The sequence below is a fragment of the Notothenia rossii genome (assembly GCF_949606895.1).
Source record: "Notothenia rossii genome assembly, chromosome: 8".
NCBI lineage: Eukaryota > Metazoa > Chordata > Actinopteri > Perciformes > Nototheniidae > Notothenia > Notothenia rossii.
Genome location: NC_136906.1, coordinates 74,812,436 through 74,833,527, shown reverse-complemented (window position 1 = coordinate 74,833,527; position 21,092 = coordinate 74,812,436). Strand labels below are relative to the sequence as shown.

The 21,092-nt window shown below is 41.2% G+C and overlaps 1 protein-coding gene across 1 annotated transcript; it reads right to left on the bottom strand.

Moving 5' to 3' along the window:
- Positions 1-4,166: 4,166 nt before the first annotated feature.
- On the bottom strand, positions 4,167-20,775 carry tfap2d (transcription factor AP-2 delta (activating enhancer binding protein 2 delta); the record flags this gene model as incomplete). The annotated part of the gene is made up of 8 exons (XM_079646822.1): positions 4,167-4,383; positions 5,750-5,863; positions 6,681-6,822; positions 6,956-7,074; positions 8,972-9,137; positions 15,576-15,636; positions 19,601-20,119; positions 20,737-20,775. The coding sequence occupies 8 exons, from the start codon at positions 20,773-20,775 to the stop codon at positions 4,167-4,169; spliced, it is 1,377 nt and encodes a 458-aa protein (XP_079502948.1).
- Positions 20,776-21,092: the final 317 nt, after the last annotated feature.

The following is a 21,092-nucleotide window of genomic DNA, read 5'->3' as shown; positions in this document are numbered from 1 at the left end:
GCAATCAATAGGCTGTGTGAATAATGCATCGGCCGCCCCATCACATTATGCATTTCTGATGTCAAACTTATGATTCATTCTTGTCCGTTTGTCAATTTACAGAAACTCCGGCACAAGCAATGCATCGATTTCATTCCCCGGCTCATTTTTGTTCGAGATGCTTATTATTCTTTATTCTGAGTCAGGGTCAGCAGAGATGACTTTCACAGGGATTACATGTTCATCATCCAGTAGTAAGAGATAAAAGCGTGATTAAGTGTCTGTTTCTCTGACTGGTGTGTGTGTGTGTGTGTGTGTGTGTGTGTGTGTGTGTGTGTGTGTGTGTGTGTGTGTGTGTGTGTGTGTGTGTGTGTGTGTGTGTGTGTGTGTGTGTGTGTGTGTGTGTGTGTGTGTGTGTGTGTGTGTGTGTGTGTGTGTGTGTGTGTGTGTGTGTGTGTGTGTGTGTGTGTGTGTGTTTTGCTGCTCGTACCCTCCAGTGAGATGCAGCAACCATCAAAGAACCAATTTAGAAAGCTTCATCCCTCTGTCTGTTACATCTCTACTCGCAGTGCCGCAGATTCGTGAGTTTGATTATATATCAGGCGGATTCTTCCATATCAGCCAAATATGATTGAAGTTCCGCCCAGCATCTGAGACTAAAATGAGATTAAAACATGTCATATAAAAAACAAAAGCAAACTAGGATTCACATACATGCATACTATTCTGTAGCACAACAAGACAAATGTTTGAAATCTTTTAAAATCTCAACATTTGGGCACCTTTTATGTGTCGAAATGTTGATTTAAAGTCAAATTGGACTTCCTGTGGTAACACATTGCTGTGTGTAAACATTTCAAACCACATCCTAAGAAATATGATGTGTGTGCATGTTACTCAGACTCCCTTTTCTTTCATTGGGCTTCATGAAGTGTTTGAAGATCAATGTATTTAGGGGCAAAACTATTTTAATGTTAACGTTTGTTGAAAAAGCTAGACATCCATTGCTTTATTTAAGAGATGGGTTTGGATAAGGATGTTTGAATAAGTAAAACCCTGAAACAATACAGAGGCACTACAGTGCTGCTTCTTGTGATAGAAAACCTGGATTTGGTAAATAAACTCTTAGTCACATGTGTCAAACTCGAGGCCCGGGGGCCAAATCAGGCCATTGGTGGATTTAATTTCGGCCCGCAGGATCATTTCTAATTACTATGAGATCTGGCTCGCCGGTATATTGCACGCACACCTTGACTCCATCCTGAGGGTCTCCTCAGCTCAAAGCCTGACCCCAAACATTGATGAACCTGCACCCAAGATGAGATGCCAAGTATCTGCTTGAACTAGCATCACAGAGCAGCACACTGAGTTTCCATGGATGTTTCCTTCTGCACTTTCCTTCTCACGACAACAGGGCAGGTTTGTTTTTCTCTTTGAGGGAAATAGTTTTTTTGAAGCTGCTGTTGGCCTGTGGAAAAATGTAATCATAAGAAATGACTCTGGAAAAGCTGCAGATAGAGCCATAAGAAATTAATGCAACTGATTATTTAATGTTTAATGTTGTTTTTATTGGCAATAATTTAAGCTTTGTTAGTTCCAGGTTTAATATGTGCAATAAGTTCATTTCAATAAGTTCTGCAATAAACATTGAACCAGTCCGCCCCTCGACTAGTACCCATTTTTTAATTTTGCCCCACTGTGTATTTGAGTTTGACACCCCCGCTCTAAGTAGATCAGTTATTAAACAATATTGCATATTCATAGAAGGGAAATGAAGATTATAAACAAAACAGGGCCATCAGTTCATCATTGGAGAAGGTGTCCAGTTAGCTTTTAGTCCCTAAAGTTTCAGAACATAGTGAGAAATCCCTTTTACAAAAAGCAGAGGTGATATTGTCACATTGCTTGTTTTGTCCAAACAGCCAAGAAATGACCAATATTCTGTTTGCAGTGATGGAAACTTCAGAGAAAAACAACGAATGTGAGAAACCACAAACAGAGAATGGAGATAATGATAGGTTTTTGCTTGATAAAGGACTTGTCAAAGGATAATGTCAGCACAAAAGGGACATTCTGGCACTTATGCAAAGATGTGCTTGCATATCACGGTACTTGTTAGAATGAACGTTGGTTTTAACTGTTGCAGGTTTGCTTTGATCCCTTGAGTTTCCTTATATTGGAGAGAAACACTCATTGACAGAAATACTGCAGGTGTCAGTATGTCTACACAAATTGTAATTGTGATCATCCTAGTGTTGCTCTTATAAAAATAAAAAAAAACTGCTATTTGTCACGATGCATTCCACATCAACAATGGCTCAGCTTTGTCCCAGTACCATAACACATTGAGTGTATGTGTGTGTATCTGTGGGATAACACCATCTGTCAAAAAGCAGACCAAACAATAACAGCATGACTGGGAATGCATACTGGCGTTGTGCACCGTGTCACTTCCTCTCTCTTTGCTGCTATTACTCCTCCACCTGAGGCTCCATTTGCATTGAGTCAGGTTGACACACTGGCGCAGGCATCACTGTAAATGCATCCTGTCTGATTATGTATGTTTGTGTTGTGCGGTGAACGTGACCTCTTTTTAAATGAGGGGAATATTAAAGAGTGAACCGAGCCCGGATGGAGACGCCATGCAGCAGCTCCCCTCTGTTTTATCATCACAAATAAATAAGCAGAAAAGCTGACAGAAGTCACTCAAAATAAAAGGAAACACACATGCTCGCGTCTACAAAGGAGGCTTTTGAACTTTTGTGTAGGTAAAGCCTTTTTTCACAACATTAGAGAGAAACTGTGACTTTATAATTTCAACACTGTGAACTTGTATGGATCATTCACAATCACTGGCTCTTTTGTCACCTTCTGTATGTTAAAGCATGCTGTGTGTGTGTGTGTGTGTGTGTGTGTGTGTGTGTGTGTGTGTGTGTGTGTGTGTGTGTGTGTGTGTGTGTGTGTGTGTGTGTGTGTGTGTGTGTGTGTGTGTGTGTGTGTGTGTGTGTGTGTGTGTGTGTGTGTGTGTGTGTGTGTGTGTGTGTGTATACATCATGAAACCAGAGTAAATAGTAGAACACGTAGCAACTGTCTTTATTGAACACCAGCATTTTAGAAGGTAGGGATTTAACATATATATAGTTGAAAGCCTACAAGAAAAGTAATTTAAATATTTATATATATTTTTACAAATGTTCATGAGCGAGTCAGAGAGCTTGTGTCGGCTAAACTTGCGATCTGGGGAGTGTACAAAGATAGACATGCACAGGGAAGAGGAAGGACGGCAACCGCAGAGTCACCTGTTACAAAATGGCTGAGTTGGACCCTTCTTTCTCTCTCTCACTCTGTCTTTCTCTCTCTCTCACACACACACACACACACACACACACACGCACACGCACACGCACACACACACACACACACACACACACACACACACACACACACACACACACACACACACACACACACACACACACACACACACACAAACCACAGTGTAGCCTAACCCAGGCAGTGGTGTCAGTCTCTGATCCAGAAACAGTGTCTGCCTCTCTGTCGCCCACATGGTAAACACACTGGTTTATATGGCACTGATTGTACAGCTCTCACAGGTATAGGGGTGTGTGTGTTTGTGTGTGTGTGTGTGTGTGTGTGTGTGTGTGTGTGTGTGTGTGTGTGTGTGTGTAGTGTGTGTTTAATGTTGTGTTGGCAGTCACCACCCCTGTCCTTGAAAACTGCGACGTCAGCATGTCCATGTTTACTTCCTGTTTATAGAATTAAGAATTTAACAAATAAAAAGTCTTGGATGAATCATAGCCGTCTCCATGGCATTGCTCCTCCTTGTCACGACACACACACACACACACACACACACACACACACACACACACACACACACACACACACACACACACACACACACACACACACACACACACACACACACACACACACACACACACACACACACACAGCAGGACTTCTTGTTTGGGACAGTTCAGGTTAGTGTTACATTTCAAAATAAGATAAATAAATTATAATAATAAAGATGGTTAGTCCCACAGAAGAAGACACACGAGTTAACAAATCCTTTCTGACAATGCACCCTCACACACTCTCTCTCTCTCACACACACACACACTCCTAAATGCAGCGCTCCAAGGCACGGGGACGGTGGGAGTGGGCTACTCAGTCTTTTCTGTTTTCCCGTCTTTGCTCTGGGGCTCCGCTGTTTTCCGGAGCTGCGTCTTCTCTGAGCTGTTGTTGATCTGCTGGTCGTTGGGTCCGCTCGTCTTCCCGCCCAAGCTTTTGTCCAGGTAGTTGAGCATCTCACTCAGGACCGTCTGGAAGGTGCTGAGAGCGGCACAGACCGCCGGCGTCCCGAACCCGTGAGTGATCAGACTGTGAGGGGGGAAGAGGGGGGAAACATGTCAGAACAATCACAGACTGTTGTTTCATTCAGGGGCACAAAGACAGGAATATGGAGTACAGTTTGGGTTTGTTCCTGAGCAGACTTCTTCTCTCTTAAAGGTGAGCTATCATGCAAAATGCACTTTTGTACGTCTTTTCTACATGAACATGTGTCCCCGGTGTTCCAGGGAACTCACCAAATGTCAGAAAACACAACCCTCTCTTTTTTCCTCCATACCCAAATCTCTAAAAAAGGGGCTGCAACGGATCTGATACAGACTGATCCAGATTTGAACACTTCTATGACGTCACAGAAGTGAAGCTACGGCTATTTGGCCAACTCCACCAATCAGGAGGAGACAGCCACGGACATTGCCGTTCCAAAGCGCTGGAGACGCTGTAGTACATATGCCAGGCCTGTAGATGGTGCTGTTCTCACAGAATCAGCCCATGCAAAGACAGTGTTAAATTGAGCGAAATGAGGAATGGCTAAAATGCATGATCTGTTTGGTCTTTAAAAAAATAAAAAGTATAAATATGCCTTATACAGGTATGGTCCTACACTATATTATTCAAATATAGCATGATAGGTCCACTTTAAACTTTGCTCTCCCTGCACTATGGAGCTTGTAATCCTCCTAAAAGAGTGTCTTTAATCAGGCTTACCCCTGTGAGAGCAGAGCTTTAATTGCCTGTGATGTTATAAATGTTTTCCACCATGTCTCTACACATTTTCTTTTACATTTTGAAATAGTTTTAACAAATGCTAGGCCGTAATAGACATCGATTAATCAATACGTGGCAATGTCACACATTTGTGGTCATTTGCTGCTTTTCTTTGTTTTCCACGATAGTAAACTGACAGACACCATTTCAAAAGAACACTCTGTAATTCCTTCCTTTCAGTTTCTATTTGCTCAATAAAACACTTTTTAATGGCACACATCTTAATCCTGACTTAAACTCAAAGCTTTCCAATACTGTAGAAGAACAATAGTGCATAAATGAGGTTAGTCGAAACATAAACATTGACCATAAAATATCGATTTTAAGAATCAATTTTCCAATATCATACTGGTCTCTCCGCCCTCAGGCATGTTTTTGCAAAGCTAAATGTCAGGACACCTCTCAACTGCTGTTCAGTCTGTGTCTAACTGTATTTCTACAACCGAACTATAGACACTACATCTCCTTTTTATAGGTTTGTAATCTGCGACGGGCGACGTTGTAGATGTGACATTTGTGCTAGCAAGCGGCTCTTCTGTAATCTTTGCCAAATTACAAATTGACGAGAAAACTGTCTCGATAGTTCACAATCTTAAGTGACTTTTCATCGCTTTAGGAGCTTGTGTGTTACCTGAAGTGTGTGAGGTGTCTCTGGATGTCCAATTCAAGGATGGTTGTCGGTCTGGACGAGCCCAGAGGAGAGCGGTCCTGGCTCAATAAGTCCTGGAACTCCTTACAGATTTGCCTGATGGAGGGAAGGAGGGAGGGAGGGAGGGAAGGAGGGGTTACCATCTGTCCCCAACACAACAACTTGTTCCTGCTTCATTTTGGATCAACACAATATGTAATTCCCCCCTGTAAACACTACAGGCAGGAGCTAGAAAGGTTCAATGTTGATCCAAAAACAAAGAAAACATTTGATACACAACATGATACAAAACATTCTGCAAAAGTTTGATTTCTTGGTCTGTCTTTTTTTATTTTGTTCAGTCTATAAATCCTTGATGGGAGGACTTTAGCTGGTACAGAGTGGGAGCTGTTTCCCTTCAGCACTTCCAGTCGCCACAGGCAACCGTTCTTGTTAGATTTCCTTAACAAACAAAAGCCTGATGGCAAGATGTTGCATTACATTGTCTTGAAATGCATTTTATTACATTTTTTTTCTTTTGTCTGCCTCTCTTAAAGTCAATATTGCTGTTGGTCGGAGCACTTTTTATCAAAGGTTTCCCTCAAGGTAGACGGTTAGTAGTAGGATGGCTATAAAGTGGCTGAAAATAAGGAGCAGAGTGAAAATGTAATTGTGTGAAAAATCCAATTTCAAAATGATACATTTTCTTGACCTTGTTGCACTACTGTGTGATTTTCAACAACAACTATAAACTTGTAGACAAACGGAAAGTTAAATCTTGAACTTTTGCCTTTTTAAACCTGCAAAAACATCGTCATCAGGAGAGTTCAGAATTAAACATACTTTTTTTTCTTGACAAAAAGTAACAAAAGCAAACTATTTCAGTGTGTCTTAGCTACACCATTCATGTGTAGATGAATAAGTGTGTTCTCACTTTGTAGCCAGGACCATCTTCTTGCGTGCGCTGGTTTCTTTCGGCTCGCTGTGCTGCCTTGCCAAATGTTCCCCCACCGCCTTGCTGGGAAACTCTGTCTCGCAGGTGTAGCCGAAGTCCCTCGCCAGGTGGAGCGCCTCACCTGAGCACAAAACCAGGAGAAGGACTGATTAAACAAGAGCTGAAATAATTAAATATGAAAACCTGGAATATACCTGAAGCTGTGAATAAGATATAGACGTTATTGGAAAGTATTTTAGGCAGAAATCCCTTACCTTCCACCAGGGATGTGAGCAGTGTGACGTTGGCAGCTTTCCTCCGTCCGGCCGGCAGGTTGAGGCCCAAACGGTCTAATTTCTCACGAAGACACCGGCCTCCATTCTTAGACTTCGCTCTGTGGACAAAATGAAAACACATATTCAAAACCACACTATGACTTACACCGGGACTACAACATCAGCTTAAACCCTTTCAAACGGTGCATTAAGGACAATGCTTAGGCTATAGTGCAATACTCCAATCACTTAGTAATATATAGTGCTGGACGTTTTTAACATGACCTGGTTAATAATAATCTCCATTTTGTTTTAAATTATGGCAGCTGTCATAAAACCAATTTCCCCTTAGGATAAATAGTCCTGTTCTCATCCTGATTTCATTACATCATAAGACACACAGATACCATCAGCACTGATCAGCAGGTAATGAAACCACGAACAAACCGTCGGTCCCCATTATCCTACAGAACAATATGTGTTTAATTAAGTCTTAGAAGAATATAGATTTGCTTTGATTTGACAAAGCTATGAAATTAAAATCAAAGCGTGTGAAATTAAAACATGTCAACTCGTTATATATGAAATATGCTTTTTTTACACACGGATATGATGGCATGTCCCCTTGAGTTTCCTCCGTCACTGTTTGAGCATTTGAGTCTCTCTATACCCAATAATAGTCCCTTTCATTTCTTTATCTTTTTTAAGTGAGATATTAAATCCAAATGTGGTTACTTTCTGTCCGATAACACGCCTCAAAGATCCTTCTGGGATGTTTTGATTGAAATGACTGAGGTTTTTCTATCAATCTGTGACCAATCAAGTGTCCAAAGAGAGAAACCTGCACAAACTCATGAACGTTGATTGTAATTTTCTGACAGACACTGTTGATTTATTCTCCTGTAGATCCAGATCAACCGGCACATGTTTGTTCAGGCCTCATCTTGTAGTAAAGCAGCCATACTCTCTCTCTCTCTCCTCTTCCCCCCTTCCCTTTCTCTCCGCCTCATCAATAATACAGCGCTGGCAACTCTTGCTTTCCTCTGTTTCCTCTGATCCTGGCATGCTTTGGCCTGGTCTCGCCTCCCTCTCTCCCCCCTCTCTCCCTGGGCATGGCGGCGCGTGCAGCCCGGCCCCTCGCTCGCCCACAATAAGTCTTTGTGCGCGCTGCAGTATATCCTCTGTTTCATCTTAGGGCTCCAAAGACTCAGCCAATGTCCCCCCCCCCCCCCCCCCCTGTCAGATTTACGCTTTAAAAAACGGTTTTCACTTTTAAAATCCCCCTTTCTGTTACATACTCTTCAGTGACATGTTGTTACAGGACATACAGGGGGACGCAATAACAAACATAGTTTCAATTATCTGTAGAATCCATATGAACAGCCCTGTGATAAATCTACATTTTGTCATGAATGTGGCTTTTAATTTCTGATTTATTCTTTTAGTTTTGATATTTATCGACGATTTCACTTGCACATGTACACATTTGGACTCATGCATAAACCTGCAGCCGCAAAATAACACACGTTTTTCTTTTGTCTTACATGGCTTCAATATTTTTGGGAAAATACTATCAAATTGTGACCAGGGATCAGTGGATTTATTGGGAGAAACTTTATGCCTTACATTTTTTTATTAAATGGTCTGCAATAGGGATCAACTAAGTACTTTCTCTTAAAATTACTAAAATTGCTTCAAGTTAAAATATCGGTCAACTATCTAATCAATCTAGTTCCTATACAACCCTGTGGCTGAACAAGATGGATGTGATGTTCTTGTGGATGTGTGTCTCAAATATGTTTTGCCAAACCATAAATTGTGTGTGTGTGTGTGTGTGTGTGTGTGTGTGTGTGTGTGTGTGTGTGTGTGTGTGTGTGTGTGTGTGTGTGTGTGTGTGTGTGTGTGTGTGTGTGTGTGTGTGTGTGTGTGTGTGTGTGTGTGTGTGTGTGTGTGTGTGTGTGTGTGTGTGTGTGTGTGTGTGTGTGTGTGTGTGTGTGTGTGTGTGTGTGTACTGACCTGCGCAGTATGCCGCCCAGTAGGGAGGCGTTCAGGCACTCTGGTGGGGACAGTCTTCTCTTCACCTCGGCGATGGTGACTTTGTACTTGGAGGTGGAGCTGAGCAGGGACAGGCGGCCCGGCACCGAGCAGAACAGATCTGTAGGGTTCACCACACACGTTCCCCCTGCACACAAACACAACACATAGCAATGTTAGGCATGGAGGAAAAGTGTCTACTATAGATAGGAAAAGGAATAGTTTAAGAAACCAGAAATGTAAATGGTTGTCAGTTGAGTCACTTGATAAGGTTATATTGTTGAGTCACACGGCACACATTTCCTTTTACACAAACTCTGTTGTCCCCTTTTCTTGAACTAAGACAAACAGCCCCGTTTATCCCTATCATGTTGTTTTTTCTTTTATACTAAAATTGGGTTTTCAATGATCAGGAAGTTTTTCATGGAACAGTGAATAATCACTTCGGTGTTGCTTTTGTAAAAGCTGACAGGAATCGTTGCAAAAATGACTGGCTGTGTGTTGTTTTAACAAACAGCCACTATATTACATTGTGTTTCCCCCTGCTATAAGAGTGAATACATGGCTGGCAGACGTATTTCTCTAATGAGGCTGAGTGTCAACAGACAAACAAACATGTAGCATTGCAGCACCACTCAACAGTGGAAACATTAAACAAAGAAAAACTGTGAAGCAATCCAGCAGATTTAAAACCCTTCACTTGCTCTGGGTTGATAAAAGCTTTTTATAAATCATTGGTGAAATTGTACGTTGCACCTATCCTGTACTACAGTTACCAATGATGGGTCAAATGGAGGAGGCGTGTGGTGCAGAGCGTTGATGTTGGGATCAGGGGGTCACAGGTTCAAACCCCACTGCAGTCAGCGTATTGTTGTGTCACTGGGCAAGACACTTCACCCCAAATTGTCACTTTGGATAAAAGCGTTTAACAAGTGACATGTAATAATGTAATGTCAAAACATCATTACCCACCTTATACTTTGCATTTTTAATAACAGTTTGTTTCAACATCGCACAGATTACAATACGAGAAACATTAGGGCTATTTTGCAAAAGTTCCATCGTAGACACAAGAGTTTTGTTGGGTTTTTGTAAAGATGCCTTATACCAATGACACGTATGATATTTTTGGTAACACTGATTTTAAAGTCTATTAAAACATTGCAAAAATCCAGGTATTCTGATCAAACTCAAGTGCCTCCATGTGTGTCAACACTACACACACACCCATCAACAGCAGGTATGATAAGGATTACAACATTTGATTAGATATGGATCAGTAAAGTGTGAACAATGCAAGGAGGATATTCTCAAGTGCAGATCATTTTAACAATAATAATAATAATAATAATAATAGATGTTTACTCCCTGAAAGAGCAACAAGAAAATGAGTGCAAAGCCAGAAGCAGTGCAAATATGATGAGACCTCATTTAGTTTGAGGGATACTTCATTCTGTAATAAATTCTGCAAGTAATGAGAGGTTGCTGCAAGAGCATTTTTCTCTTATTTTTGAGTGTAGCTGCTTCCAGGTCTGTGCTGAATATAACCCCTCAAAATCAATGCAGACCTTGAAAAGCCTCCACTCATAGAAAATACATGTGCATTTTAGTCTAATGCATAAAAGTATGAATGTATCCTCAACCCTGAGGAAGGTAACTTTGGATTCGTACAAACTTTGTATCAGATCTCCCTTATTTGTAAAAAAGCAGCTATATGTTGGAGGATAATCACAGTTACTTTCCCTGTGTCTTATAACATTAAAATGATTCATCAAACAAAGATATTTTTATATTAACAGCCTTTCTTTTGTCACAGGCAGTATGTTAATCCACATTTGTGTTTACACTGCCTCAAAAACCTGCCTCCAAACCCAAATTAAGGACGCGGCCTATTTGATCTTTGCACATGAAAACCATGCATCTCCAAAATGTCTCCTTTTCAAGAGCTAAGAAAAACAACCCTCTTTGAGCTTTGTAGAAATATATTTCACAGATAATCCAACTGATTTTAAAATGGTCTATGTATTTTAAGAAGCAGGTGAAGTCTTTTAACCCATTTGAAAACCATGAATCCTTAAGTTTATCTGAAAACTGACCAAATATTTGAAGATACACCTTTTTTTCCTGGACACGTGGCTTGTTCACAGCCTTTAAAGGCAACATATATATTATTCAAATCTGAATGCAATTTGATATAAAGGCACATTTGATCCATACAAATCTAGTATCTTCAAACACCAGTGGTGAGATCAATGTGCTTTTCTCCTTTTCATTTGTTAAATATTACATTTATTACAATATAATATGTATATTTCGGTTTCAGCTCAATATTAGTCTGTATGTAAGAAAAGCCTGCTGTAATCTTCAATAAAAGCCTCCCTTCAATTACAAACCACCGGCTTGTGTTCTTGAGGCTTCTAAATAAACGATTGGTGTTGTGATGGTGAAGGCTCTCACATTATTAATTACACCTGAATCAGTGTAGCTGCATCCTTCTGGAATAAATCGACTGCTCTGCCTATTATTATTAAACTTTCACTTGAACTAACGTCCCAAGCAGCTGAAACGCAAGGTTTCTGTCTGATGTACTGTAGGCTATATTCTATTATTCATCTGCCTCATTATCAAATCTAACAGCAGGGTGTGTCGCTTTGTTATTAGGCCGTGCTGGATATGATGGAATGAAGAAAGGGAAGCCATTTAGGCCGAAAGAACAACGCTGCAGGCGACGATTGGCTGCACACCCAATCTTTCCAGGCAATGTGGACTATTTGGCCACCGAGTAAGCCTTGTATATGAGCAAGTGTAACCTATATTCTTTGCTCTGTGAATCTATTATTTAGGTTCAGCAGAAATGGGCTAGTTTCTCTGGCCGCAGGAAGGCAGTCAGACAGAAACATGTCAGCCAGGTTCAGCACCACGGACAGCGACGCCCACCTTTCTGTTAAGCACCTCTTGTGCAGAAGTGGAGGAGTGATGACGTATTGTTGTCGACCCGACACGGAAGTTAGCATTGCAAGGGTTTCCTCAACAAAATATAATAGGATTTTTCCATTGGATTTCGGAATATTGCAGAAAATAGGATATTAAGCATTATCACGGCACCTTTTGTTCAGCAAGATCATCTCCACATATTCACTCAGATGTTATAACTTTTGAAGCATAGGCCTAAATCCAATCGCTAGAAGTTAAAAGCTAACGTTGGGCTATAAACAACCTGCATTAAGGTCACATGACTTCATATCACCACCGCTAAGCTAAAGGGCGGCTAATGTTTGACGTGAGGACGTTTGCTAGTTTAGTTACTTGTTAGTGCTACCATTTTTATGACAGACAAGCTTGAGAAATTCGCATTTACTGGCCTATTTTATGTCTGTTTTAAACTTTTGAATCGAGACCCAAAAGTGGTTAAATGCAAACTAATTTCCGGGTTTTAGGACTCATTCCTGAACCTCTATTATGTGGCAACTATTGTACTCCAGCACTTTGCGCAAGGGAGTGGTATTTCACTATGGCATGCAAAAACGTTAGATTGCAGGTCGAGGGGAATCCATTGATAGTTTGGTTCACTCATATGTGTGTGAATGTGTGTGCGTGTGTGTGTGTGCGTGTGCGTGTGTGTGTGCGTGTGCGTGTGTGTGTGTGTGTGTGTGTGTGTGTGTGTGTGTGTGTGTGTGTGTGTGTGTGTGTGTGTGTGTGTGTGTGTGTGTGTGTGTGTGTGTGTGTGTGTGAAGTCCGGCTCGTCTGTGTCTGCGTGTGACACAAACCCTGCAGACCTGTCTGTCAGACTCACGCGCTCTGACAGGGGCGCGCGCCTCTGAAAGCCGTGTGTTCACATCATATTAATTCCCCTAAAAATGTTTTGATTCAAAGTAGTTTGTATTTCATGTTGCCAAGGGCAATCGAAAAGAGCTATTGCCGGTATAGTGCAGTCAGTGGAGCGCGCGGGCCCAGAGGCGATAACGGTATTTAAACGGAGAGTAGCCTCGGGCTGCGGCGCGAGCGGCGGGCGGGATCACACGCGGAATCAAGCGCCTTTTACGAGTTTGCCACGAAAATTAAAGAAAAAGAGACACGGGCCAAATGTCATTCTCCTCATATTCTAACAACAATGTTTATAGCTCCAATAAACAGCCCGCCAATGTCTTTAACAGAATAGAGAGATGCACGTGCACGGGAGGTGACGGGGGCGCGCCTGACAGATCTGCTTGATCTGAGAGAAGTGGTGTAAAGTAAATAGGTAGCCTACATTTACTCAAGTAGCATAGCCTACTTAAGTAAAATGTTGAGAGAACTGTTCTTTATTTGAGTATTTCAATGTTTTGCTACTTTTCATTTCCCACTGCAATTCAGAGGTTAACATTTATGTAATATTTAGTTACTTTGCACAATTGGATTAATGATGTGAAATATAATCAACACTTAAATCCGACTTTAGTTCCACCTGGAGTAAATTCACAAGCTACCCTGCAGAATACAAAGTCATTAGCTGCACCTTTAATGATCAATAATTATAATCAAAACATATGATAGGCTTTGTATTAGTCTGAAATGGGCCAATCTGCATAATGAGTCATTTTACTTTTTGTACTACATTACTGTTATACCTTAAGTAGCATTTTGAATGCAGTATACTTTTGCTTGTAACAGATACTTAAATACAAGATCTCCTTCTCCCACCTCTGTTTGAGCATGCTGTTATAAAGCTGAACTGGAAAAGGGGATAGAGCGGGATGATTAAAAACACAGACGACTCCCCCTAAGTAGGATCCGCGTTTCTTGAGTGATTTTCTTTTGAAAAAGGTTATGTGAATATTCATGCCGCCAAAGCCGCAGTCAGAAAGAACAACATTAATATGATCTCGGCTGAATCCGGGGCCCCGCGCGGCATTAGCATATCAAAGCGTGCGCCCGAGGCGAGAGAAGCTATCGATACGGGAGCGCGAGGTAAAGCAAAGATTATTGGTTGTGATGGTTGCAGCGGCTGAGCTCAGGGCCAAATACGGCGCACCATTAACCGAAAGTGATAGCGAAGGGATTCCCGCGTCAATCCGAGAGAAAAGCCCCAACACCTAGAATGAGCTGATGAAAAGTTAAACCCGAGACACAGCCTTCCTCTCTCTGTGAGGAAAAAAATACACATAGTTTAAAAATATCTATGGCTTTGATGGAGCTAAAAGATGGAGTGGTAAACCCAGACTAGTGAGGAAATAGGCTGGCCTGATGTCTGAGTCCATCCATCTCTTAAAAGGCTTTATTTTAGTGTATCTGATTTAACAGTTAGCCTAAATAACAATTACAGCATTTAAGATGAACAATTATTAATGTTATCTGTCTACATTACAACCCATAAATACATAAGACAAAATAATAATATTTGCCCAGAAGCTAAATGAACATTATGGGCAATCATTTACAAAATACATTATTAACCTATAATTTAATTTGTAGACCCTTTAGTTTGTTTAATGAAGCCTCATAGCCTTTTAGATATTATTTTCGAGTCATTGTGTTTTTAAAAACGATTAAAAATAGAACTTGTAGCAAACATAACAGGGTTATCACTTGTAATAGTATCCATGTTTTCCCATTTTTCTATTAGGGGAAAGGTCATGAGCTGCAATGTTTGGGGATCATGGTGATTTTATGATCCAAAATAAGCATGCATATTACATTAAAACAGTGTGTTTATTTAATAAGAACCGTCAGTGTGCTCTGCTAATAGCCTACAGGTTTGACTTCAAACAGGAAGTGTCTGTTATCGTGCAGTAATGATATAAAATGTAAAATGCAAATCTGGGTGAGAACTAGGTGTGCATTATAAAATCATACTATTTTTGTTTTTTGTGCACAATTGAATTTACCTGGAAAAAACGTAATAATATTTAGAGTGAAAGACAGAGCTGGGAAAAGTGCTCAGATCTTTAAGTTAAAGTATAAGTACCAGAGTGTAGGAATATTCTGTTACAATTCAAAGTCCATTCAAAATGTTACTCAAGTAAAAGTACAAAAGTATTGGCATTCAAATATATTAAAAGTACCATTATGCAGAGTGGTCCATTTCAGGGTAGCCTGTGAATTTACTCCAGGTGTACAGTCTGATTTAAGTGTTGATTATATTTCACATCATTTATCTATATATGTAAAGTAACTAAATAAATGTAGTGGAGTAAAGGTACACTATTTACCTCTGAATTGATCACAAAGTACCTCAACACTACATATAAGTAGTACTTGAGTAAATAATTTACACCACTGAGGAAGTGTCTGTTAGAATAATGCAAATAATAGTAAGTACACTATCAAATCATATTAAATCATGACTTTGTTGACATTTTAATTTCGTGGATATAAAACTCGATGACGTTTCAAGTGACTGATAAAATCCCAGTTGAGTGACAGTCCATTTCATAGTGGAAATGTGGAGCAGCGTGTTCAGTGTGTTGGTGTTTAAATGGAGCCGCTCCTGTAACATCTTGACAGCAGATAAGAGAGAGGAGCAGTTCCGCTTGTTTGTCTGTCTGCTCGCTGTCGTGTTGTGTTCACGGTCCTCAGGTACAACAATAGAGAGAGAATAAGCCCTTACCTCTCTGGATGACGCCTCCTCGGCCGTTCAGCACGAGCCCACACTGCGCTTCCACGGAGCCCTGCGGAGACACGCACTCATTAGCACGAGCCCAGGCAGGTGAAATCACTTCACCCAGATGTGTTTCACACCGCTGGAGCACAGGGTACCCAGCTGCTTCAGAAACACCTTGAATTAATGGGGTTTCTTTCGTTTTTCTTGCGAGATGTGATTCTTTCTGATAATCAATTCACCATCAAAATGTTTCCTCTAACAGAATGTAGGCCTATGAAATAAGGCTATTGATAATTGCAATGACAGAACAAAGAACACTATTATTTAAACATACATTTCTTGACATCAGCAGCTAAATAGTGGATAATTATTCAGTATTATGTGTATGGATCAGTGGTTCCTTATCATTGGCTTGTCTCCATTTAAACAGTACGTTCATTATTATGTACCCATCCCATTGTGATCATTTAAGCAGCATCAAGGTATTAGAGTCAGTCATTCATAAGAACACATTGTGAATAGGTACAAAACAAGATTTTTTTGTGTAGCACAATACGTGATTCGATCCCTTTAGGGCTGCCCGAACCACAGGTTGTGAAACACTAAACAATTTAGGTTACATTTGGTTATAAAAGCTAACACATTTTACATTACATCCGCAAAAAAACATTGGCCCTTTGAGCAATAGTCAGTGGTGAAAGCCTTTTTGTTAGAAAGTGAACGTCACTTAAGGATTTGAGTAAAATTGAGGGCACAGTAAGATAAAGGATGCAGCTCACGGCTCACCCAGAAACGAGCTTAATTTGAAAGGCTTCAGGCTAAAAGCGAGGACAGCACACCTCGTCCAGACTGAGAATGAGCTTTAGTGTCCAGAGTTTGGTTTCAGCCACCAACCTGTTGGGGTTCACTCTATATAGCACAAACCAATACACACACAACAATACAATAATACTGACACACAACAAGCTGCCAAGGGAAATAAATCACATGAAGTCCCTGCATTTCCCTCATCTATGGAAAGTATTCAATATACAAATAGGAATTGTGCTTGTTTGAACGGTTAAAAACTAGTATTGCTTGTCTCTTCACTATAACTCCACAATATGTAGGATGTACTCAGTAAGCAGGTTTCCATATATGCACTGCATGTACACAGTATAGCAAGCAACAAAACAATACACACACAAGAAGCTGTATTAAGGCTTATAGGAGAAAGGGAAATGTCACATTAAATCACTAAATGTTCCCCATTCATAAACGGAAAGACAATATTCAATATGGCTCTACAAATATACTGTAATGTGTGCTTATTTGACCAGTTAAAATCCATTATATCTTCTAATTTCTCCACACTAACTCCATACAACATGACTCAACCCTTTATTTATTCCCATACATTAAGTGGTAAACAGGTTTCCCTGAATGTATGGAAACCTGTTACAGTCGCCATTTTGGTCCAGATCAGGCTCGCGTGCTATCAACAATGTCATCAAGAAAGAAGAACACGCGCTTTTATTCAGAAAACACTTAATCCCTCGTGCGAGCCTCGAGGCCTGGCCCACGCAGAAAGCCTGATTAAAATAAAAGTGAGAAAAGGGAGCTTGTTGTAGTTCTTTCTTAACCAGCTCCTGTTCCCTTTTCTTCTATTCCGAAGCTAAAGTGATTATAAAATCAATATACAAAACGCAGAGGTCTTGCATGAATTAGCTTAGTGACGGGAGAAAGGTGTGGCAGCTGCTTTTGTTCAGCATGAAAATCTCTTTAACGCTCAAACATGCGACCGAGCTGCACGAGACCATGGCCGCATCTGTTCCGTTCAGACATCCGCCTCGCGCGAGCTCAGGTTCACGAACCGGCTCTTTCTTTTTCTCAATAAAAGGGTCAAACCTGGGCTCTTTTCAAGTGCTAGCAGCTTATGAGATAAATATGGTATTTGCTTTAACAATGATCAAGTGAGAGCCTTGAAATTAACATAAAATAATTTACTTTGTATCACTACTACTATTAACTTTAAACGGTTGCCTGATTTAACAAAACATATATTTACAGTAGGCTAAATTACATTTTGTTTTATCGCGGAATTACCATTCTTGAATTTCGCATCTAAAAGGTACATGAGAAATTGTAATATAATATTGTATATAACATATAATAATGATAAATAAATCATGCAGGCACAATTGTATTTCTTATACCTTGCAATAATATTTAAGAACAGTTCACGTTATTTTTATTTAATCATCAACAGTCTACACTACCACACCCTTTAAATACAAATAAATACATGAAGCTGAATAATGTTTGGAAAATTACAGAAAAAAACGAATGACATGTTATGTTTTTTTAACACAGAATTTACATTATTTAATCCTAGAAACCGTATTTAAAAAGTGCATGAGAAATAGTGATTAACAAATAACAAATTGTAATTCTCATAAATTGCTGCAATGTTTAAGGACAATTCAATTTTTTTAAATGTAATCCTTCCACTTCCTTTAAATAAAGTAAACTAAATTAAAGAAAACTGAATAATTGTTAAAAATAATAAAAACGTATTTTTATCGCCTTTAAAATATAATTGCTGTTATTATTTATACTATATAAAAAGAGTGTAAAAAACGTAGCGAAAATGACGTCTACACATTTCGATAAAAGCGACTCCGAGCTGATCTGGAGTTGGTAAACAGTAAACGTGACGGAAATGATGTGTCGCTGTGTTAAAGTGTGTTTAACTAGAGACGTGTTTTAAGCAGCTCAGATGTCGCTGCATAAGCAACAAAGTTGATTGACGTTAAGTCGGTAATTGGATAAACTACGGTGCTTTATGGTGCTGCAGCAGGGCATTGTGCTCTGAACCCCGATCCGTTAATCCGCCCTTTACCGGAGAATAGAGCAACCAGCGGCTTTTCTCTGCCTCAACAGACAGCCGGACACACACACTCACACATAAGCACACACACACTGACACACACAAGGGCCGTGCGATTCATCTCCACCATTTCTTTACATCGAAAAGAATTATGTAAAATATGGGTCCCGTGTGTTTCAGGGCAAAATAAAGGGTGGATTTCACAATGGGATTGTATAGACTGCCAGTCAATTAACCTTTAGAAAACAGACCGTCCTTTCAGAGGCGCTGCGCCGGGTGCACTTGACATTTACTCAGCCTGTTGTACAGTCACGTTTGGTTTGGCAACAAAATCATCTCAAGATCCAACATTATTTACTCCAAAGTAGGACAGAGTGGGTAAAAAACTGCAGGCTAAATGTAATGCCGCTTGGTCTGTGTCATAGACAGCAGACAGGAGAAGTAGACAGGCAGACAGACAGACATCTGGCACTGTCTTTCTGTTCAATATTTGGGAATTGCTGTTTGCTGGGGGGGAAGAGGGGGGTTCAATAGTAGGCCAGTGGGGCAGGGATACTGGGTCTTGAAAGGGTTTGTATTTTATCATATCTCATGGAGCAGTGTTAATAAACCAGTGAAATGCAATGGATGGTATAGTGTGTACAATGAGGTGTTGATATGAGCATGGGCGGTTCTAACAACTGTAACACTGAGCTTGGGCCCCCCTGTGGCCCCCTTAAAAAATAATACATATGATAATGCTATTTGGGAAGTTTTTCAGCCAACACTATACTCTAACTTGGGCCAAAGATAACTGGAATGGGGTGTAATTAAATACATTGAAACTAAGTTACTGTGAGAACTCCTGTCACTAACACTAACAAATATTAAGAAATACAATATTTGGCTGCAACAATAGGCTATGTCTTACCCTCAACTGCATTTAGGTTCATGGTTAAGTAAATCAAGTAACTACAATTGCAACTATGCCCCTGACACCAATAATGGTATTTTATATTTGATGTGCTATGACTTTATGAACTGAGTTTAAATCTTGAACACTGTCTTTGTCTCCCTTGTCCTCTCATTCAATATTTCCCCAGGCAGTAAAACTTGTCTAGGACCGCCATTGGATGTGAGGCCTGGAGGTGGTGTGTGTGTGTATTATCGGACAGAGTGTTACCTGCAGATCTTCTGACCCGGACGATGAGAGCCCCAGGCCGCCGGCGGGCAGCAGCCTCTGGTCCGCGTGGTGCATACCGACGCCGTAGGCCTGGGAGCCGTGTGACGTCATCAGCGATAGGTCGTGGCGCCGATACGCGTCGAGACAGCCGAGCTCGCGCCGCTGCTGCTCGTCCAGGCACGAGGACTTGAGAGCCGAGCGAGCATTGTGCAGGTTGATGAAGTCCGCGGGCTCTCCGTGGTGGATCTGCTGGTAGTACTGGCCCGAGTGCAGCGAATTGAGCCCGTAGGCCTCCGGGGCCACGGCCGGGTGGGAGTGCTGGAACTCATAGTGGAAGGACTGGTGGTGCAGGGGCGTGTACTGGTGGTTCGCGGAGAAGTAGGGCGAGGCGAACTCCGTGCCCGCGGGCGCCGGGTAGGTGAGCGGGGAGGAGGAGGAGTAGGCGACCGAGGAGTTGGCCACGGACTCCAGGCACCCGAGCTGCATGAGTCGGTAGCTGTTTGATCCGTCGTGACGTATCTACAAGATAATAAAGAGACGGGGAGATATATGAGCCGCGTGTCATTTAGCATCAGCCGTGGTGTCTCCTCTCTCTGCCTCCCAAAACACACGCAAAAACACAACTCACACACTCAAAGCGTTTTTTTTTCTCCACTTTAAACCACCTGAAGGAGATGTCATTTCCACACGCCCGGGAGGGGAACACGGCAACAGGAGCCATCGGTATTTTTCCCCTCTCCCTTTGGCATGCCTGTCACTCTCCTTGCAGCGTTTTAAAAGGCGTGCTGTTATATATTATTATTATTACCGAGCTGCTGGCAAATGTACTGTCCCTGCTCTCTCGCTCATTGTGGATGGGAGGTAAGCAGAGAGAGACACAGCGGAGTGAACCGCCCTAAAATGTTCTAATCACACTGTTATCTGCTTCCACACACATAATAAAAAGCCCCGTTTTTACCGGTTGCTGCACTGAGATGAACGACTAATTTCTCCAATGCATTTAATTATTTTATCCAGTAGGCTAATTCAAGTAAACGAGGATATCCTAATGCGTGCGTAATTCTAAACCAAACAATATTTTTTCTTCCACACACCTACTATAATTTCAGTTATAAGTAATTTAATTATTAGCCTACCTCTGCGTCGTGGACAAGTCCGGGGAAGGTCGCTGACATTGTGTTTTTTCTCCAAAGTGACCCCGTTTTTTTTTTCTTTCTCCGCTCTCTGGTCCGGTCGAATGGTAATAATAAAAAACGCGTTAAAATCCTCAAGAAGCAAGAGAAATGGAAAAGTCCCCCTCGCCTGCTCTCGGTATCGGCAGAAAGCAGGAGCGTCTCCCCTCTGCACGGACGGGGCTGGCTCACGGATTTTGTACTTGCAGGGTATTTCTCGGCTGATGTCGTAGGTCCCTTGGTAATATAGAAGTTTTGAAAATTAAGCATCAGCACTGAGGAATGGGAGGACAATAGACGGAGCGGAGCATCCCAGGAGA